Source organism: Pocillopora verrucosa, chromosome 3 (assembly GCF_036669915.1).
Source record: "Pocillopora verrucosa isolate sample1 chromosome 3, ASM3666991v2, whole genome shotgun sequence".
Lineage (NCBI taxonomy): Eukaryota > Metazoa > Cnidaria > Anthozoa > Scleractinia > Pocilloporidae > Pocillopora > Pocillopora verrucosa.
The window spans coordinates 10,408,438-10,420,111 of NC_089314.1; the positions used below are offsets into that span (position 1 = coordinate 10,408,438).

The 11,674-nt window shown below is 37.6% G+C and overlaps 2 protein-coding genes across 2 annotated transcripts; one reads left to right on the plus strand and one right to left on the minus strand.

Annotated features, from left to right (window-relative positions):
* Positions 1-28: 28 nt before the first annotated feature.
* On the plus strand, positions 29-7,323 carry LOC131777004 (tRNA (guanine-N(7)-)-methyltransferase-like). The gene is made up of 8 exons (XM_059093223.2): positions 29-162; positions 2,146-2,288; positions 2,958-3,016; positions 4,176-4,301; positions 5,167-5,237; positions 5,939-5,981; positions 6,204-6,305; positions 6,676-7,323. The coding sequence occupies exons 1-8, from the start codon at positions 86-88 to the stop codon at positions 6,796-6,798; spliced, it is 744 nt and encodes a 247-aa protein (XP_058949206.2). The 5' UTR covers positions 29-85; the 3' UTR covers positions 6,799-7,323.
* Positions 7,324-7,468: 145 nt separating this feature from the next.
* LOC131777003 (multiple coagulation factor deficiency protein 2 homolog) lies at positions 7,469-10,993 on the minus strand. Its single transcript, XM_059093222.2, has 4 exons — positions 10,735-10,993; positions 9,572-9,638; positions 9,061-9,178; positions 7,469-8,317 (listed from the first exon to the last, which is right to left on the minus strand). The coding sequence occupies exons 1-4, from the start codon at positions 10,878-10,880 to the stop codon at positions 8,163-8,165; spliced, it is 486 nt and encodes a 161-aa protein (XP_058949205.1). The 5' UTR covers positions 10,881-10,993; the 3' UTR covers positions 7,469-8,162.
* Between the last annotated feature and the right edge of the window lie 681 nt (positions 10,994-11,674).

The following is an 11,674-nucleotide window of genomic DNA, read 5'->3' on the forward strand; positions in this document are numbered from 1 at the left end:
AAGCTACAGAGGATTATGGGTGATTTTGTTTGTCGGTATTTTTCAGGGCAATGGATTGTGGGAGACTGCCTGTTTATGATCCAAGATGGCGGCACTTCCGCAGAAGAAATATTACCGGCAAAGAGCTCATGCAAATCCTATGGCCGATCACACTCTTGAATAGTAAGTAAAATTTTTAGAAAATTACGGTAGTGAAGTTTTGAGTTATGGTAAGGTCAGAATAGGCGTACAATCGCTAATTCACGTTTGGGGTGCGTGGAGTGCGGTATTAAACAATTATTGGATGAGGTTTTAGTGATATCCAGTTCCTACCGAGACTTTGATTCATCAGGATATCACAAAAACCGAATCTAAATGATTATTTTACTATACATTAAACGAAAAAAAAAATAGTCCCGAGAGTAAGTGAAACTGGTAATTTTTTCTAAAGGTGCAAAAATATAAAATCGGCAAGCAACACAAAGCGCGCAAACATGAAATGATTACCGGTGACCTTGAGTGACCTTAACACGATTATTGTATTATTTGCGGCCAGATGACGTCCCAGGCACTGATTTCAAAAATTCACTGTACACTTTCAGCCAATCAAAAAAAGACATAATGAGTTGAATGTATAATAAACACGAATGAAGGTAGGAAATATTTTATCTATGTGATGCAGAAGTTTCAGGTCATTCTGTAGTGTTGGGCGGAGGGGGGGGAGGGGGGTATAATATCTAGTCTAATGTCTCAGGCAGCATACTTAAGTTCCCCATTATCGGGTGAAGGGGGGGGTGCCAGAGGGGGGCTATTAGGAGGTGGGGGTTGCTGGAGGGGAAATATTTCAATGGAAGACAAACTGCTCATCTCTTAATGTACTTGCATGTCTTAGTAAGTGGGTTTATTGAGGATAGTATTGAAACCAGGATAAGTTCATTTAATTGTGAGAAAATGGTATGAAAGTCACATGGACGAATTTCAAGGCACAAAAAAAGTAGTGGTTAAGGACTATTTTTAAAAACTGAATCATTGGATAGCGTATTTCAAGAGTTTTCAAGAGTTTCCAAGTGTTTATAATATTCTGTTTGTTCTTAAAAAATAAACTTGGGAAGATTAACTTATATTTTGAGGCCTTTCTAATAAAGCAATTTTTCCTCCTACACTTGTTGGATATGAGGTGATCAGAGCCAACCTGGTCCCTACAGGCCTCCCTAGCTATCTGTCATCTCATTTCCAACATGCACTTTTGTAGTAATTGTTTATCAAACAATAAAATCCATCAGCTGCAAAATTCAGGGAACAAAATAGGGTCTTGTTTGCCCTCTCCCCTTCCTTACTAGGGATACTAGGGAACGCTGCAATACATTTTTTATATGTCTCTTAACCCTTTAACTCCCAAGATCTGATTGTGAATTCTAACCTCTAGCTGCAACATATTTCCTCATAAATTAATAATGAGAATTTGGTGTTAGATTAAGATTACTTCTACCTGATAAGTTTGAGTATTCTCATTACCTGTTTGCTGGGATATGTCTGGATATTATAAGGAGAAGTTACGTGTTGATCACTTCTGGGAGTTAGAGTTAATAGTTAACAAAATATATGGACAGAGGTATGTGGATGAAAAGTAAATTGATTTTGAAGCACCTTAAATAGTGTTATAAAATAATTCAAATAGTACGTGAGCTCTGATTGGCCATAAAACCATTTACATGAGCATATGTAAACACAGTTTTCATTCCTCTTTCATTAGTTATTTTATAAAAGAAATGTAAAATGGTTTCTGTGTTTACATAGTCTGATGTAAACACTTGGGAGGTTGGGAGAACACGCGATAAGCTGGAAACCACTCCGCTTCACATTGTGGTGTCCTACGCTTATCTCGTGTTCTCCCAACCTCCCGCATGTTTAGATCAGGCTATGTAAACACAGAAACCATTTTACATTTCTTCAATATTTCATTATGGAAATGATATTAGAGGTCTCACAGGGCTTACTGTAATTTGTGAAACAGAATGAAACAGATTCTCAATTTGAAAACTACAGATTTTCATTTTGGAAATTACAGATTTTGAATTAATTTTTCAAATTACTTGATTTTGACCAAGGAACTGTATGCTCATTTCCTGATTATTGAAAAACTGATGATTCATGCTCTTCTTACAGTCCTGTATCTCCAGATGCAATGGATTGGACAACTCTGTTTCCTGCTTTCTTTCCTGAAAAAGATGACAATGGAGAACACACAGTTTGTAAAACCTCAAGAGTTGAATTTGCAGACATAGGGTGTGGATATGGCGGACTTTTAGGTACACATGTTCTGACTTTAACAAACAGACTCCATGTTGTTATGCATCTGTAATAGTAAGAGATCATAGGTAATGCCAAAATGTGGTAAGAACAAAACAATTAACACACAAGGTGCAGCTGAGTATGTCACTGATGTTCCAACTGTATTTTGACATCTTCTGTAATCTATTACAGTAACTGTACAGACCCACAACAACATGGGATCTATTAATTTTGTTCTATACAATAAACAAACAAAACGTTGTTAATGGTGATGTCATCTATTCATCATTCCCCCAATACATCATGAGTAAGAACCAATCAAACTATGTATATAATCTAACCAATACAACTGATATTAGACCAAAGTAACTTTAAAGGGCTACAATAATGACAACCTTAGACGCACAGTCATATGTCAGAGCAATCTTAACCCTTTACACCCTTAACATCAGGAAAGGTATTCTCCTTACTGTTCCCCATACATTCCCTTTTGGTGCTGACAAGGAGAATTTGTGTAACAATCAACAGCTTCTTTTGCTGCTGATAATTTTCTTTATTCTCATGACCTTACTGCATGATTCAGGAGTGATATTGTAGGGAGAAATTAGATGCTAGTCACTCTTAGGGGTCATAGGGTTAAGGGAATCTATCAAGCCCAAATTTCAAAATATTTTTATGTTTTGCAGTGGATTTATCTCCCATGTTTCCAGATACACTAATGGTTGGCATGGAAATAAGACTGAAGGTGAGAACCAGAGGATTTTGTGTGCAATTTGATTCATTCTGTGCTTGTGCACAAATGTTCTTGGGGGCATTTATGTTGTGTGAACTTGCCAATCAAAAGTGCTTGATTGATAAAACTGACCACTTTAAGGAATTGCTACTAAGAAATAGGTTTGGTGGAAGAAAGATTGTTTTTCATTCTTTATTAAAAACATTGTTTGATGAATCAAGAGAGCTGTTATAAATATTATATTAATTGATGATCAGATGTGACTCTTGTGATAACTTGAATGAACAAAGGTGAAGTAAAAATGCTACATCTCAAAAGAAAATTTTGAGGGTGATAACACTTACCAAATAAGGGAAAACAAAGAAAAAAGATAGATATATTTCCTGAAGAAATTTGATATTGCAACCAACAACCATTGCAGTTTCTGTTCAAGAACAGATTCTATAATGCAGCTATTTCTAGAGTGTGATGTCTCTATTTCCATATATTCAAGTACCATTATGTGGTTTAACAATATACACACATTAAATGCAAGTCCTTCTGCTGAACAGATTTTATTCAATTTAAAGAAATTGCTTCTTTGACCTCCATCTAAAAGCACAGACTGATTTATTCATGTATAGTTCTCTCCAAGGATCCCAGTATTCCTGAACTTCAAACCAAACTCCAAGTGCAATGAAAAATTGTTAACCAATTCTGACAATATTGTGAACATTGTTCACTGACTTGATTTTGCAATTTTCCCCGTCAATATAGCAAGGATTTTAGTAAATGTAATATTGCAAATATGTGTAATGTCAAAGGTGTAAAAAGTTGCAAGTAGCATTTATTATATTTTTAGTAATTGAATTATATTGCAAGTAGCATTCATAATCATATTGCCATTTAATAAGTAGTTTGAGTGTTAGTATTGTATGCAACATGAGTCATTGCATTGTAATGTATGAAGTGTAGCATTAGTAAATTGTTAGTAGTGTATTTTGTATTTTGTTGTAGGTGGTGTAAGCACTGTATTGTAAGTATTTAGTGTAAGTCTTAGTATTTTAAGCGGCAGAATTAATAATATTGAAGAAAAAAATACATTTCCCCACAGCTCACCTTGTGTTAGGATTCTAATTTCCATCTAACACTTGGGGTACAGATAATACTTCCACAAAATGCCTTTATTTAGGTCAGTGACTATGTTAGTGACAGAGTGATGGCTTTAAGAAAAGCTAACCCAGGACAGTACCAGAACATTCATGTGATAAGGACTAATGCCATGAAGTACTTGCCCAACTATTTTCACAAGGGTCAGGTAAGTTTGTGTCTGAATCATCACATTACAGCAATAACGAGGATGTGATGTGAACCCTTTCATTCCCAAATGCCATTAGTTATTCTCCTTACTGTCTGCCTTACAATTCGTATGATGTTAGTTGGGAGAATTAGATATTAGTGATCCCCTAATTGATACTTTTCTTTATTCTCGTCACTTTTCTGCTTGATATTGTATTGACATTGTGAGGAGAAATTCTATCTTGGTCACTCATGGGAGTTAAAGGTTAAAAAAATCACAGTGTGAAATTATGGTATCATAACTTAGGTTTTCCTTTTGTACACACTTGTTCAGAATTTTTTTGGGGGTTAACTAAGAATTGATATGCAAAATCAGACATGTTGACAGTACTTTTATGTTGGACTGTTCTCAGTCTTAGTTTTCACTCCACACAAGATGGTGTCATTAACTGCTCAATTTAATCAAGTCCAAATTTGATGAAAATCATTCAAATCTCTGTGTCTGCTTTTGAATTGATATATTTTAAATCATTGACCAAAGTAATAGCTGTTTTTCTTTGAAACAAGTGACCAATTGAAATTTGTTGCTGTTTTGTTTGCATCTTTTGCAGTCAGCTAAATAGAACATTTATCCCTTTCCACTCTAAAATCAGGATGCATATTCTCCCAACTGCTCTCCATATATTTCCTAAGGTGCTGGCAAGGAGAATTTGTTTAATAATCAAGAGCTTCTTTAGTTGATGATCATTTCTTTTATTCTCATGACCCTAATGTGTGATTCAGTGGTGATATTGTAAGGAGAAATTAGATGCTGGTCACTCTTAGGGGGCAAAGGGTTAACCAATACTTAGCAAACTATTTCTTTGTATACGTCAACTTTGCAGCTCAAAAAGATGTTTTTCCTGTTTCCTGATCCTCATTTCAAGCAAAAGAAACATAAGTGGAGAATAATAAGGTCAGGAGAACGGAAAAAGGTGGCTGCATGGCTGCCATAGGAGGGGGACATCGGAGGGAGGGGGGTCTAAACACCACAATACTGCAAAAAAAAAAAGAAAAAAAATGACACACACCGCAATGTTGCAACGAAATTCGCCAGATACCATAATACTTCAATATCTAGTTGAAACTTGATGTCATGTCGACACCACTACTCTGTATGTTACATTTAGAGCAAAGAGCATGGAAATAACTATTAAGAATTTGTTCATGAACGTCAAGTCGAGTGCTTTTCACTTCCAGTCTGTTTCTGAAACAAATGGAAATTGGAAAAAGCTCAGAAACGGTGGAGGATTTGGAGGATGATCTTTGATACCGTCCACAATGCTGAAAAACTGCATTGCGCTGGTTCAAAGGATACCGCAAAACCAAAAATTAATTTTACCGCAATACCGCAAAACCCAATGTCCCTCTCCCATGTGGCATTGCAGCCACGTTTAAATCAAGAACATCCAATAGAAGAAGTAGAATCTAAATGGAACACTTCCGAATTGTACTTGAAATCAAGCTTTGGAAGACTGCATCCGATAAATTTTGAATTTCTCTTCCGCAATTGAAGGACTTTGTCTTCCGTGGTTATTTTCGGTGCAGTTCAAACTTGGATTTTTCCCTCTCAAACGCCGTTAGTTTCACTGGATTAATTACTTATTTTTCTTTCAGCCCTACATTACTAGCTGAGTATGCATATGTTTTAGCGGAAGGGGTAAGTCACTTTGAAAACATTTTTTCAGGATGTTATCGTGTTATTGGGAAAAGCCAATGTAATATCAGGTTACTTAATTAACTGTGAGAAGTAACTGTTAAATGAGGTATCTTTTCTTAACACAGTAAATTTTCTAAATAGACATGTACTCTAAGTTGTTCAGGTTGTTTCTAATTAGATGCAAACTTTCGTTCAAGCCATCTTTATTTATGTTTTTTCAAGGGTCTTGTTTACACAATAACTGATGTTCCTGACCTGTGTGACTGGATAAAGAAGCATTTCATGGAACATCCTTTATTTGGGGCAGTCAGTGACGATGAGCTGGTAAAAATGAACTCTAGTCAAGTAGAAAAGTGTCTCTAATGGGGAAACTCGGGGCTCTGGGGTTTTAATGAGCGAGATCGTCCGTCAATAGAGCTTAAAAACAGAGAAGCGAGTGAAAAAAATTTTAATAATAATAATTTTTAATAATTTATTACTCATATAGCGCAAAATACATGTGGATATGATCTATGATATGATTTCGCTAAAAATTTTAGGTAATGTGACCTTAGGCGCAACCGTGATTGAACGAGAGTTTCCGTTGAGTGAATTTTGACAGAAGTCAGTTTTAGATCTTTGTACATGCATTAAAGTCCCGGCCGAGGACTGCGCAGTATGCAATATGTAAAGTTTGATTCAATTTTCTGCACAGGCGCAGGATCCCGTCGTAGAAAAACTGTACCAAAGCACAGAGGAGGGACAAAAAGTTACTAGAAACAAAGGAATCAAATTAGTGGCTGTATTCCGACGAATTCGAGATCCGTACCTGACGTAACTAAGGCAGTATTTCCTCACCTAAATTAACCTTAGGTGCCAAGTCCTACGCGGTCGTGTGTCTTGTTGGATCCCAAGCCTACCCGGATGGAATTGAAATGAGGAGAAATAGTTTTTGTCTCAGATTGATTACAAAGTAGGAACAGTGTCAGGGCTGCTGTCGGGTTAGAGAGAGTAATGAGACTTGTTGAACCCGAGAACTTAGGATTAATGGCCTCCGTCTGACTCTATCTTCAGTTCACCACGCTACTTCCTATCATAATTGTTCTTAACTTTTTATCCCGATTGTTTGAAGCTGTCTATGGATAAATCTCCATCCGAGTGATTGCGCTGTACGTTTTAAGAACACATCCACTGGATAGCGATTTATCCGTTGGATAGCATTATTCGACCCTTAAACAAATGGGCAATTGCGTGAGGACAGAGTGAGAAAGATGGTAACTTCCTTTTCAAAACTTTTAATATCCTTTTTGTCTAAAATGATTTTGTCGTTGTTGTTGCTGTTTTTGAAAATCATTCCTTGTGTCTCTTTTTTTCCCGAGCTAGAGCTCTTTCGTGGGTCTCTTAGTTGCTTCCATCCACAGACTAGAAATGATTCCTGTGAATGACGTTGTTTCTGAGACAAGTATCGTCACCAGAAAAGAATCCTTACGTGAAAGTTTTCCTTCGGAAATTTTTCCTTTAGTCATGTGCAGAAGTGTCGGTTAAAATGCTCTCCTAAGTCCTGTTAGCTATAGAATAGGTGAGCCCATCTATTGCGCCCTATTTCGGTTTAGATGAAAACTTCGAAATTTTTAACAGAGTGGTCATATGATAAAATGCTTTTTGACTAAGCTTGGGCGGGCCGACATGGAAAATATTTGGTTCTCGTTTAAGACGCGCGGACCGAGTGCATCATGACCACGAGCCAAAAACTTCTCCGTCTGGCCCGACCAACACAGTCAATAAGTAGTACATATTATTTAGACCCACTGTGTATCACCCGATTCCAGTTTAAGGCGAGTCGAATTCTCGTTTTCTGCCTGAGTTTCAGATAATGCAGTTTTCAGTTGAGTGTCCGAAATCTATAATCGCATTGGTCTTGCTTTATAAACACTCGCGTCACCATCTCGACCAATCAGAACTCTGTCACTTGAATTTTCCTGCGCTTGAAGATATTTACAAGTATTCACGTATGTTCAGATTGATTCCTCGTTAAACTCACCTTTGCTCTGATTAGCTTTGGTTTCGCGAAACTTAATCTTAAAGCGCGCAGTCTTAAATAACATAACCTTACATTTTCTACACTGGCTGGCAAAAAAACCTTAAAAAAAAATACGTATTTTTAAGTCCTTCGCGTTTCCATCTCTGATTTTCATCATTGTGTTATGAACCTCCACTGTGCCCTGAAGTTGGACGGAAAGAGTGCACAAACTCGGGGTAGTCGATATACCCATCGTCATTGCGGTCCTGGTCTTCTAAGATTGTGTCGACGAAAGTTGCCATTTCGTCCTCCGCAATTTTGCTTGACTCGTGATCATCTTAAATAAAGCAAGAAAAAAAAATTAATAACTAATGCGTCCATTCAATCGAAGCTTCAACATCCCGTCGGGCAACCCCCGGCAATTTGAGCTTTTGAAGATTGCATTCAAATTACGCACTCCGGGAATAAAATTGTGTTCAAATACCCCAGCCAATTTTTTTGTGCAAGGCAAATCAGCGGCCGAGACTTTCTACTAAGGGAATATACACAGTTTATGTTTCCTTGCTTTCTTTGCTCGTGAAAGTTAACTATTTACCTTTAAACACATCCATATTTAAAGATATAACATCTGTATTCCCCTGGAAAGACTTGACATTCCCGCTTTAAATTCCCCACCCCATCCCATTTATTCAAGATAATTATGGGCACAGACGACGGTCAAGTGCCTGTGAGTTGCCCGGGGAGAGATGTTGATGCTTCGAATTGATCGGTGCAGAAGTCCTTATCACGACTGATGCCGTTTCCTGCATCTCAGAGGAGAGCATGGACAGCGCGAGAAAATTAATTTAAAGTGAAGGTGCGAACGATAAAGTCATGCGCACAGTAACTGTAACACACAACCTCGGCCTGTACCTCTTCCAGGAAGGCTGTCTGGTGTGTATGCACTAAATTCAAAGAATGCAGGCGTGAATTAAACTTCAAGTTGTAATCATATCTGCGTGAAACAGATATTTACCAAAGAGCCTTTCGGAAAGCGAGAGCCTGCCTAGATTGCAGATTAACTTATTCACATGCGCGTACCTTTCTCGTCCTGGGAATGGTCATGATGCGAGAGACCTTGAAACAACTCAAGACCATCCAACTTGCTGTTATTATCATAGTCATGCATCAAGAAGAACTGAACCTCTCCCTTGGTTTCCTAAAAAACCGGTAGAGGCAAAAGGTTTACTGCGAAAATTAAGGCAGAGGTACAGCAAAAGTGTTCTACATGGGAGGACGTGTGTCTTATGGTGGTTTACCAATAGAATCTGTTGATAATTGCTATGCATATGCGAATCTTCTTCAAACTTATGCAATTCGAAGAGCGCTTTCGAAAAGGTCCTTAACCGAAGGACAATTTATCTGGATAAGTGTAAACAATATGCCAAACCGTCGAAAGAAAAACGGTTTTCAAAGTCATCGGGCGTGGCGTGAACCATGGGGCTTGGTAGTTTGTAGAGTGATTCTGCGGGCGCTCATTCTTTTTAAAGATAAACAGCGTCATCTCATATTTCTGTGTGACGCATTTCACAAAAATAAACATCGTACTTACATTCAAGTATTTGATTGCTGCTTCTTCATCCATTCCCATTTGTTCCATCAGATGTTCCTTTAGATGGCTGTAAAGTACATGATGGCGACATTTCTAATTGAATTCTTTCCGTGTTTAGGTTTAAATGTTAACTGGCGTTTTTCAGCTACGTTTTGCAAAACTGAGAAAGGTATTGCCTGAGAAAACTTTCCGAAGAAACAGGTTGTAAAAAGCCCACACGAACGCTTCATCCTCTCACTTCCAAGATCTCATTGGTAATTCTCCTTACTGTCTGCCGTACAATTCTTATGCTGTGAGTTTGGAGAATTTGGTATTGGATCAACTAATAATCCTTTGATTTACATTTTTCTTTATTCTCATCACCTGTCTTCTTGAAATTGTAGCGATATTATGGGGAGAAATTCTGTTTTGGTCACTCTTGGGAGTTAAGGGGATACTAGTAAACTGAGAGAGGCGCTACGATTTATTCATTTCCAATACGACGGCTCGTAACGACTCGTAAAACCGAGCTCTCGATCCGTAAGATCCGTACGGATCGTCTGTTATATTCACGAGTCGTATGGCTGTGCCGTCGACAACCCTCTTCGAAAAATCCTAGCTTAAAAACTGCGCTATCAGCTACATCGAAAATATGTTTTGAACCTGGCGGAAAATGAAAAGAATAGAAACTGGTCGCATAAAGTGGAAACGGTATCGGCGTCGCTATATCAATCTATTTCCGATCAGTTCATCGTCTCCGAACTTTATCCGAACCTTTGCGGATTTGACTCTCGGTCGTGACATCCGCTCAGATAGAAATTAAATCCTCATAAGACCAAATTGACACGTTTACGGATAAATTCGTTCAGTTTTCCTTTCTTCTCTGGTGTTTAGTTAGATACAGACGGAGATCGTGCGTCGAAAGCCACAAATAAGTTCTGTTTTCATTTGTATTTACTTCTCAGGGTATTAAGATTACATAGATAAGTGCTAATTTTCCTTCGAGTTCAACTACTTCACCAGCAGGATCAACCCGCTAAATTGACTGGTGACATTGAAAACAAAACCAAGATATTAAAAATTTGGAATTGAAAGGCGCACTTCTCCCTTGGTAAAAAATTGAGAAACTTGATAACAACACTTTATTCCCTTACAAAAATATTTAACAATAGAATATTACTTACTGTGAATCGTGAGCTTGAATTTCTAAAACCTCTTGCGCCCTTTTCTTGTCTTTTGCACCTTCGCAATTCGCAGCCATGACAGCAATAATGAACCAACAAAATTTAGATCTTCCACCCCACGATATGGTTGATTTTGGAGGAAACATGATGTGTTCTTCAAAATAAAAGCTTAAAATCGTTGCGAATAAAATTATCTGAGTACATTCGTGCAATTTTTAATAAGATGAATCATCACAAGTGGTAAATATGTAAATTGGTGGCTTAAGTAAAACTGTTTCGAATTTGATTTACTCAGGTAAACAGGTGTACCGTGGAAATCAACCAATCAGTGAGCGCCTGATCACCATGATCATTCTCAATAGAATAGAAATTTCTTTGAAATAGTTCGATTTCATCCTCAAGGTGGGTATTATTACATCAGTTAAAATCTTGAGAACTGAAGATTGCCGGAAAAGCAGCGTTTGAGGCAAATAACAAGAAATAAAACGGCAGATTGCAAATAAACTGAACAATACGAGGGTCAAATTTAGTCCAGCGAGATATTTAGTACCAACCAATAAAAAGCTCCTCTTTGTTAATGTCCTTAATTCGATAACCACGAAATTTAAAGGGAATATAAATTACGTTCCCTCGGAAATTACTGATGAATCGCAAGCAGGCCCAAAATTTACCATATGCCGGTTTGGTCAGGTATCACACAGGGCGCTTTCGACGTTACGTCTCATCCTTGCAGTGAGCGGGGCTTTTGTAGCACATGAATCTCGTGGTTTGCCAAACTCATCGAATCAATTCTCCTAATCTCAGTCACTGACGATCAAACTCGAAATTTTTATGGTCTAGGGCGCAATTCATCTTGGCTTAAATTCACTTAAATTCATTTTCGTTGTCCGGCGCCTTTAACAAAAGAGCTAAGTCTTTCTTTAAGTAAACCCATTCATAA

Excerpts from the sequence above, each read along its gene's own strand:
- LOC131777004 (XM_059093223.2), top strand. The coding sequence starts at position 86 with ATGGCGGCACTTCCGCAGAAGAAATATTACCGGCAAAGAGCTCATGCA. Across the intron at positions 4,302-5,166 it reads ACTATTTTCACAAGGGTCAG|CTCAAAAAGATGTTTTTCCT; the intron begins GTAAGTTTGTGT and ends TCAACTTTGCAG. Across the intron at positions 5,982-6,203 it reads CATATGTTTTAGCGGAAGGG|GGTCTTGTTTACACAATAAC; the intron begins GTAAGTCACTTT and ends TGTTTTTTCAAG.
- LOC131777003 (XM_059093222.2), bottom strand. The coding sequence starts at position 10,880 with ATGTTTCCTCCAAAATCAACCATATCGTGGGGTGGAAGATCTAAATTT. Across the intron at positions 9,179-9,571 it reads CAGCAATCAAATACTTGAAT|GAAACCAAGGGAGAGGTTCA; the intron begins GTAAGTACGATG and ends CCGGTTTTTTAG. Across the intron at positions 8,318-9,060 it reads CCATTCCCAGGACGAGAAAG|ATGATCACGAGTCAAGCAAA; the intron begins GTACGCGCATGT and ends GCTTTATTTAAG.